Source organism: Eleutherodactylus coqui, chromosome 6 (assembly GCF_035609145.1).
Source record: "Eleutherodactylus coqui strain aEleCoq1 chromosome 6, aEleCoq1.hap1, whole genome shotgun sequence".
NCBI classification, from domain to species: Eukaryota; Metazoa; Chordata; class Amphibia; order Anura; family Eleutherodactylidae; genus Eleutherodactylus; species Eleutherodactylus coqui.
Genome location: NC_089842.1, coordinates 59,714,980 through 59,737,195, shown reverse-complemented (window position 1 = coordinate 59,737,195; position 22,216 = coordinate 59,714,980). Strand labels below are relative to the sequence as shown.

Sequence of the window (22,216 nt, the reverse complement as noted above, 5' to 3'; positions counted from 1 at the left end):
CCACCAAGAAATCAGGCATAAACCCCTCCACTGCCCTAGACCACCATGCTTAGACCTTTCAACTACTCCAGCACACCAAGGAACCAGGCATAAACTAGATCTCTTGTCTAAACTGAGGGTGCCTTCACACTTGCGATCGCAATATCGCTGCTGTTTTTAAACACAAATGTCAATAGGACTTTTTAATGTTAAAGTCCTATTGACATTTGCATTAAAAAAAAAAAAAAAAAGGCAGCGATATCGCGATCACAGGTCTGAAGGCACCCTTAGGCATATAGTTTTTCGTCAGGCAAGTTTTAAAGGGGCTGTCCATGTGTAAAGAATAGATGGCCTATCCTGCTGGATAGGCCATGAATAGTAGATAATCAGGGGTCTGTTGCCAGAAACCCTCACCAATCAGATGTTCGCTAGAGCAGATTTCTGCAGGAAGCAGACAGCTCTGTTACCACTGCAGTGGTTAGGTTTAGTACTACAATCATTGAAGTGAATAGGGCCTTTGCCTGTAATACTAAGCTGGCCACTGCAGTGGGAATGCAGCTGTCTGCTTTCTGCAGAAATCAGCTCAGACCCCTGTCATTCTACTATTAATGGCCTATTAAAAGGATAGGCAGTTAATAGTTTACAACTGGACAAGCTCTAACATTGAAAAATACAGTGTAATAAAAAAAAAAAAAAAAAAAACCTTTAAAACTCATGGCTAGGTCTTTACCTGACAGACAGCGTGAAGTCTCCAGGGTTGCTCTTGCTAGGCCGAGCCAGAAAACTTCCATGTACCCCGTGCGTTAGGAGAAGAGTTTCAGCTTCCAATCCACTGATGTTTGGATGAAACCATCTGACAAGAAGATACAAAACATTTTGTAATATACGTTTTACAGGATTTTTGAAACCTTTCCTATGAGCAATATGCAATTCAGAAATATTATATTCTTATTATAAAGAGTCATGTATAGACAATTAAAGTTATATATATATATAGAGCTCAAAATAGTCAGATCATTCTAGGACAAACCACCCAAGGGGTAACATCTGACCACTACCAATTTTTTGGAAACCTTGAAAATTTTCGATTTTTTTACATAATTCCAGAAATGAACAACCATGCAGACCCAATCGGTAATGGGGTCAAGAAATACAGGGCGCCAATTTTCAAAAGTTTACTGAGAACCATAATTTTTGATAATTCAAAGCTTGGAATCTATTGGGAGTAGAAAAAAGTACAAGATGTCATTCTCTTAGTAGTAATGTGACCAAATACACCTGAATATGCTACATAGCATGACTTGGGTGAGAAATCTGCTTTCAGACATTAATTAAAGGGGTTGTGTGGTTACTGAACGATCCCCTTTTTGATAAAACCCCCTGTGTGAAAATAATAAACAGACATAGACATGGCCGCTGTGATCCCAGTGATTCCTGTGACATCAGATATCACAGGAAATAAGGGGACTCCTGCACGGTCACCGCTTGTTCTCCTGGCATCGTCACTTAAATCCTGAGAGCCATGATGCCTGGTGTTTAAGGATGTGACGTTGCAGCCTCTCATTGGCTGCGTCAGTCACATAATTTACTCTAACATCCTCTATCACATCAATCATCAGCAACGCAGCCCAACATCACAGCAGTGTATGCATAGAGGCACCAGCGAAGGTGCTTGGAGTATCGTTTTTGGAATGAGTGAAAGCAATGGTTGGTGTACTGTGATGGAATATCATGTACCACGATTCATCCGACCACATCTTCCGATTGGATGGCCTCACTTGGGTGTGACGGTTGCATGAAGAGTGGTTTCTACATGACTGCATCATCCCAAAACTGCAGTTTGGGGAAGGTTCTGTTATAGAGTGGGGGGGGCACTGCTGGAAAGAACTAGGATCATTGGTTACAATAAAGTCCACCCTCAACATCAATGGCTACAGAGCTAATGTGGACAATGATGTATTTCCTAGCCAGTGGCAATACTTTGGACTACCCAGTATCTCTACCAACATGACCACCATGTCACACAGCACACAATGTTGAGGCTTGATTTGAGAAGCAGAAGGTGCGCAAACTTCCAGCCCAAAGTCTGGTTCTCAATCCCATTGAGCATCTTTGGGATAAACCAAAACGCTGTATCAATGGTCAACATCCCCGCATTATCATCTGAAGCTCTCCTCAAGGAATGGGGGCAAATCCTTCCACATACGAGACCCTCGTATCTATGGTACTTTTGTGGAGAACAAACCTAGGAGTGTTACTGCAGTTATTAAGGTCTCACTGGGGCGGCTCAGGAACAAAAAAAATGCTCTGAAACTAGTTTCAATTTTACTTTAATTTGCATTGAAATTACAGCGTTCGTAATATGTAGATTTATAACATTTTCCCCCAACAGGATGACACCTTGTACATCTTCCTACACCTAATAGATTCCGATAGATGAATTATCAAAGTAATGCTTCTTGGGGACTTATGGAAAAAATTGATCCTCCTGCATTTCTTGACTCTGTGACCAGAGTTTTACATACATTCTAGTAATGAACAAGTGTTTCACAATAATCTGAGATGGTCAGGTATTACCGCTTGGGTGATTGGTCCTTGAATGACCCAATCAGCTAATGGAACATGGTGGACCCCAGGGTCTAGAAGCACTGGGGTTGTGGGTTCAAATCTAACCAGAAGCAACATCTGCATGAAGCTTCAAGGTTCCTGCCAGGTTTTTAAGCTTCCTTTTACATTCTAAAAACAGAAATTTGCCCTAGTGTGAATCATCAGAGAGGGAGAATTGAAATAAGCCATAGTGAGGGTAGGGACTGAGGTCTGTATAGCATGATCCTAGGGACTGAGGTCTGTATAGCACTGTGGAATAGGCTGGTGGCAGGGTGGTTTCACATCTGCGCTCGGGCTTTCACTTTCCTGCTTCATCTCAGGATGGAACCTCACAGCACTAAATGGACCCCATTGACTATAATGGGCTTCATTTAGTTTCAGCTCAGCCTCCCGGGTTTTGGAAGGAAGAAAGAGCCCGGCATGCAGTGCTTTTGCTTCTGGTATTTTTAGCCAGATCTGCGACGGAACCTCTGACCGGCCTTATTGCATATATATTTATAATTTTGCTGATTATATATTTTATATCCAGATATTGTACCGTGTCTCACCGAAAATAAGACCCTATCATATTAATTTTTGCCTCAAAAGAGGCACTAGGTTTTATTTTCAGGGAATGTCTTATTATACTTACCTAGCAGGCTCGGCCTGGGTCCCTATCGCTAATCGCCAAAGCTCCAGCGTGCTTGCTGCAGTCCTTGGCTGCCCACAGAAGATTGCTTCCTGGTTACAGTATTCATGAATCCCATCTCCATGAAGTGATGACCCCGATTGGTTCATCGAGAGCTGCATTGATTGGCTGAGCAGCGCTTGAGAACCAATGCGATGGCTGGGATTGGTTCATCGAGTGCTGCACTGATTGCTGAGCAGTGCATGCGAACCAATCACAAGCAATCGCGTTGTGGAAGCAGAATTTCAAGAATAGGCCACTCAATGCTGCGGCTCAGCAGATTCATAAATCCCGCCTCCACAACACGATGGCTGTGATTAGTTCATCGAGCGCTGCATTGATTGTCTCAGAAGCGCTCGAGAACCAATCACAGCCATCACGTTGTGGAGGTGGGATTATTGAAGCTCGTAAGAGGAAGTGATCTTCTGTGGGCAGCTGAGGACTACAGAAAGCATGACGGAGAAAGCATGACGGAGCCCCGGAGATCAGCGGGAGGGAACCAGACCGAGCCTGCTCGATAATGGGTTTTTTAATGTAATGCAGCTAGGGCTTATTTTTGGGGTAGGGTTTATATTTTAAGCCCCCCTGAAAATCCTGAAAAAAAATCTGGATAGGGCTTATTTTCAGGACAGGTCTTCTTTTTGCGTAACATGGTACTAGTGTACAAAAAAAAGATAATAAAAAATCCCTTGCAATTTTTAGCTTAAGGGTGCCTAGCCACTAGCGTTTTTTTTACTGCGAAATTCGCAGTGTTTTTTTTTTTCTGCAGGGGTCTTTGGGCTATGGGACATGCAAAGCTAAAATCGCGATCGCGCAAAATCGCGATATCGCGGTAAATCGCGATTTTGCGCGATCGCGATTTTTACATTACAAGTCCCATAGACCCCCTGCAGAAAAAAAAAAACCTGCGAATTTCGCAGTGAAAAAAAAACGCTAGTGGGTAGGCACCCTAATTCTGTAAAAATTAATCCATGTTCAATTAACTATGTTAATTGATATTAATATGTTAATTGGAGACAAGTCAAATAAAAATCGTATGAACTACATGACATTTGTTAAATGCTGAACAGATAAAATGCAGGCGTGGTGATCTATATCCTGTGGAACCCTACGGTTGTACCGTCCATGCGAAGAATTTCACCTATGACGGTTATTTTCCAACCGCAGATTTCTGCTCAGACTTTTACAGAAAAATATGAAAACTTGTAATGAACATATAGAAATAGAAAGGTCAGCCATCGCCAGAGATAACACAGTGTCCAGTCTGACATAAACATTGTAAGTATATTAACCCCCTTAGTGACCACAATACGTCTTTTTAGTGTCCTAATAGGCTTTAAACCTGTACGCACAAGGTGATGGCTCGGCCACTACTGACAGCGAGGCTCCTGCTCTAACCTCAGATCCTGGCAGTTTAACCCCTTACATGCTGTAATGAACAGCAACTGTAACATGAATCAGCTGATAGGGAAGGGGGCTCTGTTCCCCATTGACACCCCGCAAGGGTAGCAATAGTTTTGGTTCCCACGGCATCTGGAATCCTGACAAAGGCATGTAACTCAGTCTGTTAGGCTGCTATCATAGGCTTAGTAGAATGCTCTACATAAGTAATGCAGTGTACTATTCTAGAAGTGAAAAGATCGCATCTTCAAATCCCCTTTAAAAATTATGTGTCAAAAAAGTTCAAAAAGTTTAACTTAAAGAAAAAAAAATTAATTAACATACAACAACCCTACCCCCCCCCCCCCCCCCCCCCACACACACACACACACCCATAAACAGTTTAGAAAGCAGCACATAAACAGGTGTTACCACCTTTGGAACAACCCAGACAATAAAAATATTTTATTTTTTAACTCGCACGGTGAACGCTGTAAAAATAAGTTTTAGAAAGTAATGCCATAATTGCTTTTTATTACTTTTTGGGGGAAGCAAAATTAAAAATGGCAATACAAAAAAAGTTATATGAACCTCAAAATTGCACCAATAAAAAAAATAGTACTCTCCTTGCAAAAAGTACCGTAACGCCTCACATAGCTCTGTTGCTGCAAAAATAAAGAAAAAAAAAGTTCTGGGTCTTAAAAGGCAGCGATGAAGAGTCAATTATTTTCATTGTGCAAAAGTAGTGGAAAAGAAAAAACCCCTATATAAAATTTGGTATGGCAGTAATAGTGCTGGACCGGATAAGAAAGTCATCAAGATACTTTTATTGAATGAACACTGTAAAAACAAAAAAGTTATAAAAACTTCTACAGCACATTATATGGATTCCAGAGTGGTGTTGTTAAAATGTACGACTCGTCCAAGAAAAACAAAAAACACAACTCTTCATATGGTTACGTTAAGGAGTTAATACGATGATGACGACAATAGCTTGGTCACCAAGTGGTTAAATGTGATCTCCAAGGGCTCAAGTACGCAGCAAGAGACGCCGAGAAAAGGAGATCCTACGGACACGAAAGTCTTTGTTGGCGTCACACCATTGGGTTACATGAGGCATATATATAAGCTGGGGAATGTCAAATCCCAAAAGTGTGGAACTGTACACCCTACAAATGTGCACATTGCAGCAAATACCGCCATATTAACCCTTTCCTGAGTTAATCCACTGTCTGACATCTGAAGACATTATGATTGAAGGCTGTACAGCTCCAAATGTCGGAAGAGGTCCGCCAGGGTATTCTTACTGTATATTACTGTTGTCGGGCGGCCTCTCCAGCATGTCCCATACCGCAGTACTGGCTCTAGCCAGCAGATGGCGCCATTGTATAATGACAGAAAGAGAAGGCCCCCTAGGAAACCCTGAATCCAAAATTGGTCAAACATATTCCGAAAGAGCACTTTAGTGTAGATGGAGCCAATAGGTTCTTATGGTGACATTCAGTATACAAAAGCTGGAAGGAACACCTAGCCCTAATGTGAACAGAGCCCAATATGGGGGGGGGGGGGGAGGGGGAGGAGTTCTGCCGGACCACCCAAGAGGAGAAACTTAGACTGTGGCCGAACATCTCCTAGCACAGACGGCTGACCGCTTAGGTTGTGTAGTTCACTTAAGAGAACCCTTACATAGTAGCGCCACAGCCTAGAGAGCCCACGTGGGGAATTTGGTTCATCTTTTCATCTTTCATCGTTTTATAAGTTTCCCGTACAATAGCGAATTTCAGCATACAGCAGCCCGAGATGAAAATTCCAACTTCCTACCCATCTATGAAATTAAAATAGGAAAGACAACCGGGGAATACTGTAGTGTAGACAACCAGCATTTAAAAAAACTTTTACAAAACTAACATATTGACGTATCATTGGGACAGGTCATTAATATATCAGTAGAGGGTCTGCCGCTCAGGGTTTCCAACAATCAGCTGTTTGAAGTGGCAGTAGTGCTCACATGAGTTCTGCTGTCACTTCAGTACATACTAAGCACAGTGCTGTATACTTTATAGTGGCTGTGTCTGGTATTGTAGCTGAGAACCATTTACTTGTTTAGGACTGAGCCGCTCAGGCCATGTGAAGAGGCCATGGCGCTACCTAACTAATCAGATGATCGGTGGGCGTCTCAAGTAGCAGACCGGCACCAGATATTGATGGCCTCTCTTTAATATAGGTCAGGAACATTAGAGTTCAGGTAAAGCCCCTGTAAATGGGGTTGTATGGTTTATAAAAACACACTCTCAAAAATTGAATTGGAGGAATAATGGCTAAGGGCTTGTTCACATCAGCATGCAACACTATCTTTTCCAGTAGTATGGTGGACACCATGGTAGACCCGACTGCACTCAGGCTCCAGAGCAGCATTCATTTCCATGTTCTCCTACTTTAAACGGAGTAAAGCAAAAAGTTGTAAGAGCTTGAAAATTTTCATGTGAGCGAGCTTAAATAGTTGGTCTGTTTAGGACCCTCACCTATTCTTACTACGCTAGGAGCAATCAACCCCCCTTAGGTCCACTTGACCAGATTATCTTCTTCCTCTGTGTAGCAGTGTCTTTGTGGAGCTACATGACTCCTCATCCTCCTGCTCTTCCTGCTCCCCTCTGCTGTTTATATTCCCCCACAATACAATTGCTTAGTCCTGCTACTGTATTTATGTTATGAGCTTGGTTCTGGTATTCCAGCTATATACGGAGATTGGTTCTGGTGCTGTATTTCTGTCATGAGCGTGGTTCTGGTGCTGTATTTATTCACTGATCTGTTTTGATGTGGGTATGCTGCTATCTTGTTGACTTCTACATAAGCAGAACACAGGTAGACTGACTGTCACTACAATGCAATTTTTTTTTTTCTTACGAGATGGGGCGGCACAAAAAATTCCACACAGGTTGCCATCTAACTCAAGGCCGGCACTGCTAAGAACATACAGCGAAGTCAAATTATAGAGGTAATAAACAATGAAGTCATAGGAAATCGGAATGAAGTAAAGTGATGTCAGAAAACAGGGCTAATGTCACAGAATAATCATAATGTACATAACCAGGTATGTCTAGCATAAGGACGGCAGTGATGTCACAGCAAGGAGATACGAAACAAAGTATCAGATAACAAGGACAATGCACACAGTGATGTCACATGTGGCACACGATGGATACATTACGGATAGAGATATAGATATATTGGCCTCTTATCTGCCTCACTGATGTCCAATACTATACCTTACCACTATGAACACAGCCCATAAGGCACATCAGCCTAATCTAACACCCATAAGACTTTATTATATTACTTAAAACCACCACATATTGGTCCCCCGTTTCTCTGAAAATAAGACCTAGACCTACCCCAAGAATAAGCCCCATCATGATTTTTAAATTGTGTCCAGGCAGCTATACATGTAAAAAAGAATTAGGCGTTTTTGCATTGCGCTCCCCGCGGCGAGAAAGCGCAGCCTTCTGTCCACAAGCGAAGAATCGTAGTGATTCTCAGCTCGTGGCCGGAAAATCGCAGCATGCAGCGAATTGCCGCGAATTGCCGCGATTCTCTGCAGTGAGCTCATCTGTCAGATAGGCTCACCATGGACATCAGTCAGTTGGCTCCTGCTCGCCGGTGGCGGCTCCCATGGCGGAGATTCGGAGCGGGATATCGCAATGCCCGTGGACAGGCAGCCTTATTTTTGAGCAAAAAATTAATATGAGACCCTGTCTTATTATTAGGGAGAGACGGATATATATTTGCAGACTGCATATACACTAGTCATGCAGATACCTTTAGGGATCTTCAGTACAATGTCAACAGTATCCATATCGGATGAGCCATGTATCTCAATGTGCCAATGCTAGTTGCCAGTAAAATACAGGATATTATATCCCCCAGACATGCGCTACTGCAGCGGAGGACAAGGCTATAATCTACTAGACTGTATGATATCGCTGAGAGCAGTCTTTAAGGTTTTCCTCCTTATTTCAGCTGCATATAATTAACCTCTAGACTTCTGCAACTTCCCTGCAACAAATTGCCATCCCTGTCATGAATTAAAAGTGTCAATCTTTATATCCTGTAAAAACAAGAATATCTTAGCCATTTCCTATGAACTATTCAAAGTAAATGATATTAGTCCAGAGGTTTAATATCTTCAGCGTTATAAAGAGGATATCCAACTTTTAACACCAAGTTACAGTTTACATACAAGTATTCTACATAAGTGACTAAATTTGTTAGTAAATTACATTATATTGTACGGATTCTGGATTACAGCATGTATTAGAATTTCTATCTGCATTCACAATTCTAGAGGCTTCGGAGCAGAACTCTTCCAGCGTTACTTGCTGGCTGGTTGTCTGTAAAAAAGCCTGGCCCGGTGATTTTGCTCTTTGAGCGGTTTAGCCTAGAAAATCCATTCCACTGCATTGTAAGAGCGCCGCTTTGATTAGGCTGGGTGACAGTTCCCAATAACAGGCAGCCGACTGTGAATGGAGCGACAGTCTATTAGAAAAGTTACACTAACATAACATTTTAGTGCATTGAGGTCCTGGTTGACCCCTACTATAGATGTACATTCCCTGCCTACTATAGACAGTACATCAAGGGAATACACATCTATTCCCCTCTCATACCAACATGTCAAACTTCTAGAAGGCCTTGAAGACTTCGTAAAGTCATAGGATGCCATTACCAGTCAAGATTAGCAGAGTACAAGATGCATCGACTACATTTGCTCTGTGGTAGTCAAGGCAGGGGCGTCACTATAGGGGATGCAGGGGATGCGGTTGCACCCGGGCCTAGGAGCCTTAGGCGGCCCATAAGGCCTCTCCTTTCCATATAGGTAACCCAGTACTATGAGTAAAGCATTATAGTTGGGGGCCCTGTTACAAGTTTTGCATCGGGGCCCAGAGCTTCACTTTACGCCTCTGGGTCAAGGGCCATTAAAAGGGACCCTCTGGTCTCAGCACTAAATTTTGACAGAATAGTGTCCTTTTTACTAATACAACCACCAATTCCTAGAACCCTTCTCTGGTGATCCAAGAAGGCAGGACTGCTTTTTAAGCTATTGTAACGTTAGTCTAAGACGCTGATTGGTCAGCGCTGTTCACATGAGCAGGCCTAGCCAATCAGAAAGCAGCATGCAGAGGCCAATTATAGATGCACAGTGTGCACAGAGTTTTCAGCCCCTGTCCACTGTGTCTATGGTCCATGAGGCTGTTGTACAGAACAAGGAGTATTGGACCATTATTAAACTTTGTGTCAGAGTAAAGGCTGTAAGATATATTAGGATTTAAATTTGTAAAATACACAATGACATGAAAATGGAAGAAAATCCAACATTTCTTTAAAAAAAAATAAGTTTATTATAAAAACTTGATTTGGAGAATGGCACTTTACGATGACACGCTGCCTTTAATGTATACTTCCGATAACGAAAAACGTTTCATAAAATCAACAGCACAAGTGATTGTAGGAAACTGTAATATATCTTATCAGAAAAAATGCTTCTTTCTCCTCTTATCAGGCTCCTTCCCTTCTTTACTCCCTATGAAGTCACTGATAAAATCCGTCTCCCGAAAGGAAACAAGTTCTTACAGAGTAACGTAGTAAGTTAGTCTGAAAGAAGTGGGTGGAGAAGGGTAACCTAGAAGATGAGTGAGGAGGCTTATAAGGCCATGCATGCTCCTCTGGGAAATATGCAAATAGGGAGGATGGAACAATACCTCTGGAGCACTACCTATCGGTAATGCAACATTCCTGTAAGCTCGTCTATAGGCCTCTCACTGGCCAAGCCAGAGAGCTACTGCACACCGATAAGGGGCAAAACCACCGAAACATCTGTCTGTGTAGAGGTATTGGTCCATCTGCCCCACTTACATTTAGTCTGCAAAAAGACAGATGTTCAACTAGTTCAACCCATTAACCCATCCCCCCCATATGTTGATCCAAAAGGCGGCAAAAAACACCAAGGAGGTAGAAGACAATTTTCCTCATTTAAAGAGGAAAAAATATATTCCTTTCCAACTCCAATCTGGCAATCAGAATAATCCCTGGATCAACAACCCTTTTGAAGTAATTAGTGACCATCACATAATATTGTATCGCTCAGGAAAGGCTCCCAGGACCCTCTTAAATCACGAGTTACGCCTTCGTGAACCAGAGGCCTACTGCTCTGTTTTTGAAACCGCCTATTTGCCTTCTAAGAAATGGGATTCTTCAAAACAGAAGTAAACCATCGTCCCAGTGTTCACTAAAAGTTCCAAAGCATGATGGGTCTACAGTCTGTTGTGTGTGTCGAAAGCCACAGACAGCCTTAGTGCATGCCTGTGATAGAGTATGGGCCAGGGTTGAATGCCAGGTTACTGATGCCTACATCCCAACCATGGGAGGAGAGAAGTCAGTCCCCCACCCCCTAGTGGTGACCAAGGAAGAGCTGCCAGCCGAAGTCAGCCCCCCATCCCCAATCCTGTCTGAGAGTCCTACAGTCACCCAACACCCATTTCGGTAATGTCCAGGAAAATCCCTTTACAATTATAAAATGCTGGCCGTCTGCAGCCACCGATTCATAGGGGTGTTTAGGAGCTTCCTGCATACGGTGCCATTACGAAATTCACTATAAAACTTGTATCCAAGAAGTTCCTCAAAATAGTCTTAACATGAATATCTATCCTTTGAATTGCTTTTGAAAAAGTTCCCAAAATTAAACAACCTCTGAAATAATAATGAAAACCAAGTCAATCTTCATTTGGTTGGTCACTTGATATTCAAGAAGAAACTAAAATAGGTTAGAGGGCATCTGCTGCGTCTAGAAGAAAGAAAGTTTCATCACCAACACGGAAGAGGGATCTTTACTGTAAGAGCAGTGAGACTGTGGAGTTCAAGAGGGGCCCGGACGTCTTTAGAACACTAGGACATTACAGGATATAGACATTAAATAGTCAGAATGGGTTTCTGTTAGGGGGATCTTCTTACTGCCGGACATGGAGTCAGGAGGGAACCTTCTCTGAAGAGTGTTGGTCAAGTTATTATTCTGACTGCCATTATGGAGTCGGGAAGGGGTAAATTGACTTCTGCCTCATTAGGGGTGGTGGGTTGGCAAAAACAGGCTGAACTGGGTGGACTTTTGTCATTTTTCTGCCTAGCATACTAAGTTACTATGTTAGACTATAGATAATAATCAAGCACTTAATATATTCAGCACCCAGCAGCTTATCTGGCCAAAACCCACCCGCCTGCTCACTTTATCTAGTGTGAAAACACCCACTACAGTGAGTCAGGAGGCGTAAGAGGGGAAAAAAGTGACAAGTCCTGGAAAAAAATATATATCGATGTACACAAGCATTTGCCATTCAGGAATCCGAGAAAAGCTGGGTGACCAACAAAATGAGAGATGTAATGGACAAAATGCTGGCTGACTTTAGTAGGACAGATGTAGAGTGTTCACACGTGGTGGATTTTAGTGCCTTGGTGCAGACAACCATCGGCTAAAGACTTGTGAATGCAACCAACTGCGGCCCCACGTAAACACGGCCACCAAGTGGGTGACGAACGATGGGCATTGGCTGGTGAAGAGTCGCTCTGTGTAAAAGCGTTGTCATTTATACAAGAACAACTTGCGCACTATTCTGCTCGGGGAATCCATCCTGCTCTCCTCCCCAATGACTTCTCGCAGAATTAATAATGAACGGTTCTCGCTCAGTACAAAATCTTTCAGCCAACTAAATGTCACACTCTTCATAGACTTCTCTGTGCAACTAATTGGACAATCCTTGCTCAATATAAAAGGTATCCTACAGCTAACTTCATGGTGGACGAATGCGATATAGGACCGTGAATCCCGCCCCCTATCCTGCTCCCCACCATGTGAAATCGCCAAGGATGCAAGACGGTTTCATGGCAAGATAGCCTTGCATCACTTCGGGGATCCTCCGGCGCGGCTGTCACAAAGAATCGCAGAGTTTCTCCCATTGCTTTCAATGGGGCCGACGATTCCATTGAAAACAATGGACGCTGTGATGTAACGGCGCGCACAAGATAGAACATACCACGATTTGTTTTCTGCATTAGCATCGCGGTTCCATGCAGGAAAACATCGCTCAAAAGAACGGGCTACATATTTGTGCATTTCGCAACGCACAAATCTCGCATTATTTTGTCCCCCGTGTGAAGCCGGCTTAACAGTGGACGAAATGAGCCGACAGAACCCACTGCAAGCCACGGCGAATTCTGCACCAAAATTGGCAGGGCTATCCACGGATTTTGATGCATAATTGAAAAAGGACTTAAAATCTACTCGCAATTCTGCATCAGAAGCCATAATAAGGGTAGGTTCCGATGATGGAATCGTCTGTGTGGATTCTGCATCCAGGTTGCGGCTCTTTGCCATGGTTATTGTTACAGATCCATGCAGATGGCCCGGCCAATGGGCAAAATCTGCTGGCAGGAATCCACAGCAAAATTGGAAATTTGCGCAATCTGTGACCATGCCCTAAGATCCCATTCATACAATTAGAAGTCTGCGTCGGAGAGCCACAGTTTTCCTACATGTATTTGCATTTGATTTCAACATTGATGGAGATCAGCATGCGGATTAGTCTAATCTAATGACGTTAAATGGCCTACTGATATTCGAACAGACTCTGTGCCAAGAATGAACATGGCGATTGTTTTTCTGCAGCAATGCAGATTTAAAATCCATGCCGTAGGAACTACAGCGCGGATTCCCATTGGCCTCAAAGGGGTAGTAAAAAGGACAAAATCCATGTCCAAGAAACTCCATGTGAACAGGGCATCAATCTGACACGGCTGGGGTTGGACGGGTGCTAGATTATCACATATTCTGAATGATCGAACAGTCATCGAAAAACTCACATGTCTGGTGTGGCAGGGCAGCCACTGCAGTGACAAGGTTTAGCCACTAGAGGGTGATAGTTTAGAAAAAGTGTCAATAGAGAAGGATTTTCTACTGTGGAGAAGCCTCATTATGCTCCACCTGAGAGACCTGGTTAATAAGAAGATGGGAGCTTCTCAAAAGTCAACTTTTGAGCCCCCACTCTGGTTATCCTCCTGAGAAGATACAGGCCATGCATAAAAGGGTATGATACGCCCCCTGTAATACTACATCGTATGGGATTGTTGGACCTCTTGAGCTGCTCAATTCATGGCTTCACTCCAACTATGTGATAGTATGCGATATTAAGTTTTGAGGCACTAGGCCTGTTAGCAAGGACAACATTAATGTATAGCGAGAGGCCAGGCGGCCAGGATCTGTTCTGTAGTTCCTATGCACTGTACGTGTAAGAAGTGCTGTGATAAGCACTGAACCTGGCAGAAGCCAGACTGAAGAGAAAAAAAAACTTGCTTGACACAGTCAGGATCTTGCTTCTACGCCAGTCTTTTGGCAGTCCCAAGCAAGTGACCAATCCCATGATATCACAATGGGTACTAAACCTTTCACAACACAGAATAAAATGTAATAAAATCTGCTGCTACACTTTCTAATGAAAATTCCTAATTGGTTCCCTCTACTTATATCAAACTCCTTACTACTGGTCTGTGTGACAACAAAAGAATTTCTGGATTATCAAATGTCAGATTAAAGGAATTTGTGTATATATATAATAATGACGTTGGCTGGATATATAAGATATATGGTAATTATGTAAGAATGTAATTAAGACACATCTGTAAGACTAAGCTCAGCCAGAATAGACCATTAAGTGAAGGAACTATCGTCCTTGCCGAGTCGGAAAATCAGGCCAGAACATTGTGTAAAGCAATAACAATACTGTCGGCCGCCCCGCCATGTAACTGAATATGCAAGCGTACTTATCTCCCTTTTAACCACTTCATCACTCCGCCATGAAAGTGTGCGCCCTGTAGACACGCAGATAACTAGAAATCCAAGTCACGTCACAGTTACCAGTGTCATGCTCCAATCTTGTCAGCCGGCCAGGCTGTACCAGGCCCTGCAGGATGATATAACACCGCGGCTAATTAACGCCAGGCTATTTCGGGCACAGGCAGTGTGTCAGGGCAGAATTTAGCCCTTGATGGGGCTCGTGCCTCTTTGATGCCATGCCAGGGTTATTTTCATCGCTTGCACATCAGAGAAAGCGAGGCAGAAATAAAACCTCTGTGTGCCGCATTTAGCAGGTCCGCAGCTGTGGAGGTTTCGGTGCGTCCCAAGAGCCATGAGGTTAGTGGCAAGGAGCCAGGACCTCAAACCTCATAGTATGGTCGAAAGCCAAGTGGAGAGCCCCAGGAAGGGACTTCACATGAACCGTGAGGAATCTTGGACAAAATACCATATTATACACTAGTAGAGCGCACAAACATCGCGGAGAGCAAGAGCGGAGTTAGAAAAAGACTAAAATCTAAGATTAGAGCTCAAAAGTTAGAGTAATCCTAAAAGCTTGAAAACTTCTCACTTCATTTCTTTTTTAACCATGAAAGCGCGGTCGACTCTGACATTTCCATTTTAGTACATACTTGGTTCCTAGTGAAACAATTCAGAAGTTTTTTTTTACATTAGATCGTTCCTCTGTTATCCCTCCTGGAAATAAATGGACAGTATCACTGTGTAGGAATGCACTCCAAGCGGTGTAGTGGCACATCACAGTGAGAAGGGGAAGGTTACGCCTGGTTGTCGACTAAGGCCTTATTCACACAAACATTTTATCACCGCTATTTTGCCGCAACGTCGGCTGAAAATCGCGACCGCCTGAAGCATTGGATTCCACTGCATTTGTTTAGATGGGCGATTTTCCATCTGCCTTTACATGCGGCTGGAAAAGATAAGTCTTGCCCCATTTGCTGGATGTGATCACCCAGCAACTCCCATAGAAGTCTATAGGAGCTGCCGGCAAGGGGAGGGGAGGGACTGTAGCAGCGGCTATTTCTAAACGACTGTGGTACCAAAAAACCTCAATTCAAGTAATGTATACTTTTTGGCGATGATGTTCACCATGCAGAATATATAATGCAGTTTAATAGATTGGACTTGAATGAATGCAGTGATGCAAAATATGTTTGTATTTTAGTTTTGACTTTTATTATAGACAAAAGAAACTTTTTTCCTTAGAACATCCTTTAAAAAAATGTAGAAAAAAAAGGTCTTCTTTTAATCTTGTCCCCATAGCTGACCTGAACTTGCGATTGTTTGACAGCTTATACCATATACTGCAATACCTTAAGTACTGTAGTATATAGAATTTCTGCTGGCATTCTGTCATGACAGGCCACCGACCGATCTTAACAGGCAGAAACACCTGGCAGCCATTACAACCAAACAGCACCTCCCAATCTCAATGCAGGTGGGCCATTCTGGACCCCAATATGTCAATCAGGGCATTTAAAAGTCACTGTCGAAATAGACAGCATTTCAAAGGGTTAACAACCGTGATCGTGGCCGAGTGTCAGCTGCCGAAGACAGTTTACACCAGCTGTATATGGGGTGGGCTCCTACATTTATGTTCTGGGGTGGTAAGTGGTTTATATAACTATTGTTAGTTCCTCATAATACTTAAAACCTCTGCTTGCAGTCACTGACTAGTACCCTTTAGGTGTTCAAATGCAGAAAACTTGGTGCAATAAAAAAAGGGTAAAATCTGCAGTAAAATGTCGCTTTTGCTGCAGATTTTACCCATTGCATTAAAAGGAACACATAATAGCACAAAGTGTATCTTTAGAAGTAAAACCCTGCGTTCGACCATCGCCTCATCATATAGGCACTGACCAGCAGCAGATAATAACCACAAACCGATAACCCACATACTGCAGGTTACTAGATACAATGTGTTTCTAATAACTAAACACTCTACAATATGCTACATTGTTACAAATTCAAGAAGTTAAACCACAACTTTCTCTATAAAAGGAGGAAGAGGGGAAAAGCCAAAAATATGCCTCTACATTTCCTGGATAACACAGAAAGTAACATACAGGAAGTCTGTCGAGAGGAGATTACCTCTTCAACTGTAATATAACCGAGAATGACAAGTCAGCCGCTACTAACGAGAAACTCTCCAAACCTTCCTATTAGAGGAAATGCAAAACACAAGTCCACCAAGTTACCCCCTGTGTTTAACACTGCATGTATATATGTCCAGCTTACAGCACTCCCCATATACTGCACAAGGCACGCATGTAGAATAAGGGACTGAATAGAGAACACTAGATGGTTTAGTTGAGGTTACTCCATTATACCCATTATAGGCCAAGCTGACACTTTCCAGCAGATATTTCTAGCCAAAAACTAGGAATCAGTCCAAAAAAAAAAAGAGGCAACTCAAAAACATTACTTCTATTTCTCTTCTAGTGCAGTGGGACATACACAAGCTGTGGACTGAGTACTGATGGCCAAGTAATAAAAAAGCCTGTAGAGATTGTCACAGGAGAGTGCTTTTAGCATGCTCTGTAACATGTGCGGAAGTCATTATGCAGGAACGGAGAGAAGGTGAGCTGTGACCATCATCTATTTTGAATGGGGGATTTTATGTTATCTGTATACATAGGGGTTACCTTTCATTGTAATCCTGATTGTGATAAGGAGATGACTGCTGAGAAGTGAACTGGACAAAACCGGAAGTACGTAAATCAGACTATTATAGGTTAGCATGGTCAGTGTGAAAACCGCAAGACTTCAGGATTTTTTATTTTTGGCCTAAGGGCTCGTTCACACAGACAATGCATACAACGCTGAGGGAGACTCGCAATATTCAAATTGCCTACATTGCAACATTCAAATGATAATTTAAAAAACTACACATTTGTGCCCAGTACAATGTACACAGAAGGCAGAGAAGCCACAAGGGGCATGAGTGGGAAAGAATGGGTACAACATTTAACAGTAAAAAAAAAAAAAAAATCTCCTTTAAATTTTTTTTTAAACCGTCTCATCCGAGTTTCCTGGCCGGATATCGTACTCACCCTTGGTAGGCAGCGCAAGGATGAGTGGACACACTTTTGAAGAAGCTTAACAAAGTTAAAGAGTTAAAGTTGGTCATTTGGCATTCTGATCAGATGTCTTGTATACATTCACAACAGAACAGATGACGCTTTCATCGCTGCATATTTAATAACACTTATGTAATAAGCCGGCCCACGACGTCAGCTCTGTTTCATCTAGACACAACTCTTTGATGTTGCATGTCCAAATTGGACACGGTTCTAACCAGCGACTAAATTGCTTCACCTTCAAAGATGTGACACACCCGTATACAAGCCGCGGCATACCGTTACATTTAGCTTATGGCAACATCGCCAAGAAATGAAGGACTTTGTTTAAACAGAGAATAGCAGAGTGTATAATACCCAACTACATGGGATACGCCACATCACCACACAATACGGGTGTGCAGAAGAGAAACTGAAGTCTGGCTTGATTTTTCGACTTTTTCTCAACTAGACCGCCAAAATCTGAAAATGCATTAAATACGGGGGTTCCACAGAGTTTTTTTTTCTTGGAGAAACAGTTTTTTGAAAGCCAGAAGTGGATCCAGCAGGAAGGGGAAGTGTACGTCTTTTCTTTATATTTTCCATTCCTCTAAAATCTAACCGGTGGTTTGGGCAAAAACAAAACAAAACAAACAAACAAAACACAGCATCTTGCAGTGTTGGGGCACAAGTCACATCCCGTGTGTGAATCTCGCAGTCAGAATCTGACCTGGCCGTTGGCATGAGGCCTATGTAATAGAGAGATACAGTGGATGTAAAAAAAAAAAGTCTTAAGCACCCAGTACAATGCCAGGTTTCTGGTTTTTTGGGTTTTTTTTAAAGTCGACAAATCTGAATCATTTAAGATTTGAACCTTAAATGTGACCCGTTATCTGTAGAATTCCACTGAAAAACAGAAATTTTGTAGGGTGGGGAAAAAAATAATCCTAAAATAATGTTGTTGCATAAGTATGCACACCCTAAACTCATACTTTGTTGATGTACCCTTTGACTTTATGACAGCATTCAGTCTTTTTGGGTAGCTGTCCTTCAGCATGGTACATCTTGACTTGGCCATCCTTGCCCACTCTTCCTTGCAAAAGTCTTTCAAATCTGTCAGAATGGGAGGGAATCTTATGTGTAGCGCCCTCTTCAGGTTGACCCGCAGATTTTCAATGGGATTTAGGTCTGGGCTTTGGCTGGGCCATTCCAAAACTTTCTTCTTCAGGCAAAGCTATTCTTTTGCAGATTTGGAGGTACGCTTGGGTCGATTTGGGTGGTTGTTGTGCTGAAAAGTGTAATTCCTCTTCAGCTTTTAGCCGAGGCCTGAAGGTTTTGTGCCAAGATGGACTGATTTGGAACTGTTCATAATTCCCTCCATCTTGACTCAAGCTCCAGTTCCAGCAGCAGAAAAACAGCTCCAAAGCATATTGCTGCCTCCGCCATCTTCACTGTGGGTATGGTGTTCTCCTGCACATTCAGCCGGGTCTTCTCCAGCACTGTTCTGAAGTGATTTCAGCAGGCGGGAATTTAAAATCCCTGTCTGCAGAAAGTGCTGCCTCCGATTGGTCACACTGCTCAGCCAATCAGAGGCAGCCCTTTCAGCAGGCAGGGATTTTAAATCCCCTCCTGCTGAAATAACTTTAGAGCAGTGCAGGAGAAGACCTGGCTGGATGAGCCTGAGCCCCGGCACCTGCAGATAGGTGAGTGTATAATATATATATATATATATATATATATATATATATATATATATATATATATATATATATATATTTTTTTTATTTTTTTTTCCCCCTTTTACGCATTTTAGGGATGATTTTCAAGGAAGGGCTTACATTTAAAGTCCTTCCCTGAAAATTACTGCAGGGCTGGCCAGCAGCCTATTGCTTTCAATGGAGCTGGCTGTAGCGCCGGCTCTATTGAATTCAATGGTACAAGATCGTGATCCTCTGCTACAGCTGTGACAGAGGATTTCTTCATCCCCACGGGGAGTCCCAGTGCCACCGGACACTGTGACAATGCTGTCACAGTGTTCAGTGACAAGGGAACACCCCCCCCCCCCCCGTGGAGATAAAGAAATCCTCTGCCACAGCTGTCACACCTGTGGCAAAGGATCGCGATTTTCTCTGTATGCCAATGGGGCTGCCGCTGCTACCGTCCGCCCAGTTGACCAAGGGTGACACCCCTGGATGTGACAGCATCCAGGGGTTTCACATCCAAGGAATCTTTTGCTGCAGCTGTCACAGCCGCAGCAGGGGATAGCGGGCAGCACACTTTATGCAAGCAAAAATGCGGTCAAGTGCGGGTTTTTCTGCGTTTCGCCCGCTTCGGCCACGTGAATTTTTTGTGCGTTTGCATTCTGCGCACAAAAATTTGCACGTTAAAATGCCTGTGTGACTGAGGCCTTAGAAAAGGCCTCCATCCTGCCCCCTGCCGAGATAGATGAAGAATATGGGAGGTGGTTGTCACATGCACTACACAGCCAGTACTGGCCAGAAACTCCTGCAGCTCCTTTAATGTTGAATTTTTGAGAGCCGTCCAGTTCTTGGTAAGGCCACTGTTGTGCCAAATGTAATCCACTTCTTGAAACCATCTACACTGTGTTCCATGGTATATGCAACGCCTTGGAAATATGTTGGCCCCCTTCTCCTGACTGATACCTTCCAACAATCAGACCCTTTGATGTGCTATAGGCGCTTTACGGCTTTTACCAAAAAACGCAACTAAGAAAACGTAAGGAAAAAACAACTTGGAAGAGCTGAACTTTATGTGTGGGTATCGGAATCGCTAAATAATGGCAGCGGAGTGCTGACTACTATTTAACACGAGCTTAAATGTGATTGGCTAATTCTGAACACAACCCCATGCCCAAATCTAAGAGGGTGTGTATATTTATGAACCCACATATTAATGTATAACTGCACCGATAACGGGTCACACTGCAGGGGAAAGAAATCTGAAATCATTCATCAAAAACCTGCCGTTTACTGTGGGTGCGCAGACTTCTTACATCCCCGTACAAAGTGCATCACTTACAAGACATTTTGGCTTGTAGCTTCCTTTTGCCCAAAATGCAGCATGGCATGAAGCCTCCCCACCACAAGCCTCTCTGTAGGACTTTAGCAAATGCCTGTTTTTTCATCAAGTATTTAAAAAAATATATATTCTATTATTGAGGGGAAAACTCTATAGATTTCCCAAACTGCGGTCCTGACATTATTTTTTTTTTTTTCACATGGCAATTCTTGAATAAGTTCTTGGCACTTCCAGCCATCGTGTGACCGTACATCGATGACAGCTTCTGTCAGTGATACAAATTAGGTGCCACCCTATTTATACAACAAATATCATTTCACGACGATGAGAAACGCACAATTTCGTTGTCTCTGCTCACTGCCACGTCAACCTTGAGTTGAAGGCCTCTGCCAGCGCGGTTGCTATAGATGTAATGCCTGGTTGCCAAAGCACTACATCCATAACAACCAGCGTCTCTAAGGACTCCGTTCTTGGGCTCAAAAACTGCGCTGGCACAAACCCTGGCAGGAGTCCAGATGGGTTACTCCATGGTTTTGGTCTTTGAGATCTTAGATACACCCTAGTTGTGTCTTTTCTTCATTAGTGGCTTGTATAATACATAATTGTGGAGATACAAGATTATACTGAACATAAATACTGAATTATAGGACTTTTTAGTTTTGATGATAAGCTTGACTTTTACAATAATTTATGTTGCCTTTTTATATACTTTATGACATTGCGGTTTAGTGATCCAGCGCCCGTCAGGATTACAAGGAGTCTTAGGGCTCATTCACACAGGCGGTTCTTCAGCCGTTGGGTCGTCTGTATGTTTCACTTACTGAGTACGAACAGCATGTTATTTTTACACGAAGACGTAATTTGCGCATAAAAAAAAAAAAAAAAAAGAAGTGCATGTCCTATTGTAGCCTATGCTTCTGGATCAAACATCAGTCATTAGAGGAGTTGTACAAAGATTACCCATAGGATAACTTGCTGATGAGTTGGGGTCTGCGCCCTTTCTGATCGCCGGAACGGGGGTCCCATGGCCCCTCTGCCTGTCCCTGCGGGGGTCACTTCTGACAGTGATATCAGAATCAATCTCAGGCCAATTATGTGCGGTTGGCGCTTCATTCATTTCAATGGGGCCGATAGAAATACCCGAGCACTTACCACTCAGCTGTTTCCACAGTCCCACTGAAAGTGAATGGATCGTCAGCGTGCCTGCATGACCACAGGAGCCCTCTTCTTGAGATCGGAGGGGATTGTGAGACCACCGCTGATCAACAAGTTGGATAACCTGTAATCTTGGTACAACTCCTTTAAAAAGTCCGAGAGCCTTATGCCGGCTTCACAGAAAAGTATGGGTAATTGTGCACGCCTTAACACAAACTTTTGCGCACGTCGGAGTACTTTACTGTACCTTTTCTGCCAATAGGCCTTTTCTTTTTGTGCAAATACGTCCGTGTGAAGCCGGCTCGTTCACACGGTTGCACGTAATATCGATTTGTCAACCACAGACCAATTTTACTTCATGTGTGCTGTATGCATTAACGCGCAATTTTATATTTGTGAGGCTTTTTTTGTGCACATGAA

At 43.0% G+C, this 22,216-nt stretch overlaps 1 protein-coding gene across 1 annotated transcript in view; it reads right to left on the bottom strand.

Moving 5' to 3' along the window:
* The window catches only part of LOC136632189 (tyrosine-protein phosphatase non-receptor type 11-like), a 110,307-nt gene that overhangs the window by 57,180 nt on the left and 30,911 nt on the right, over positions 1 to 22,216 (bottom strand). Inside the window, exon 2 of the mRNA XM_066606898.1 lies at positions 710 to 832. Coding sequence (XP_066462995.1) covers positions 710 to 832 — 123 coding nt within the window. The remainder of the gene's footprint in view (positions 1 to 709; positions 833 to 22,216) is intronic.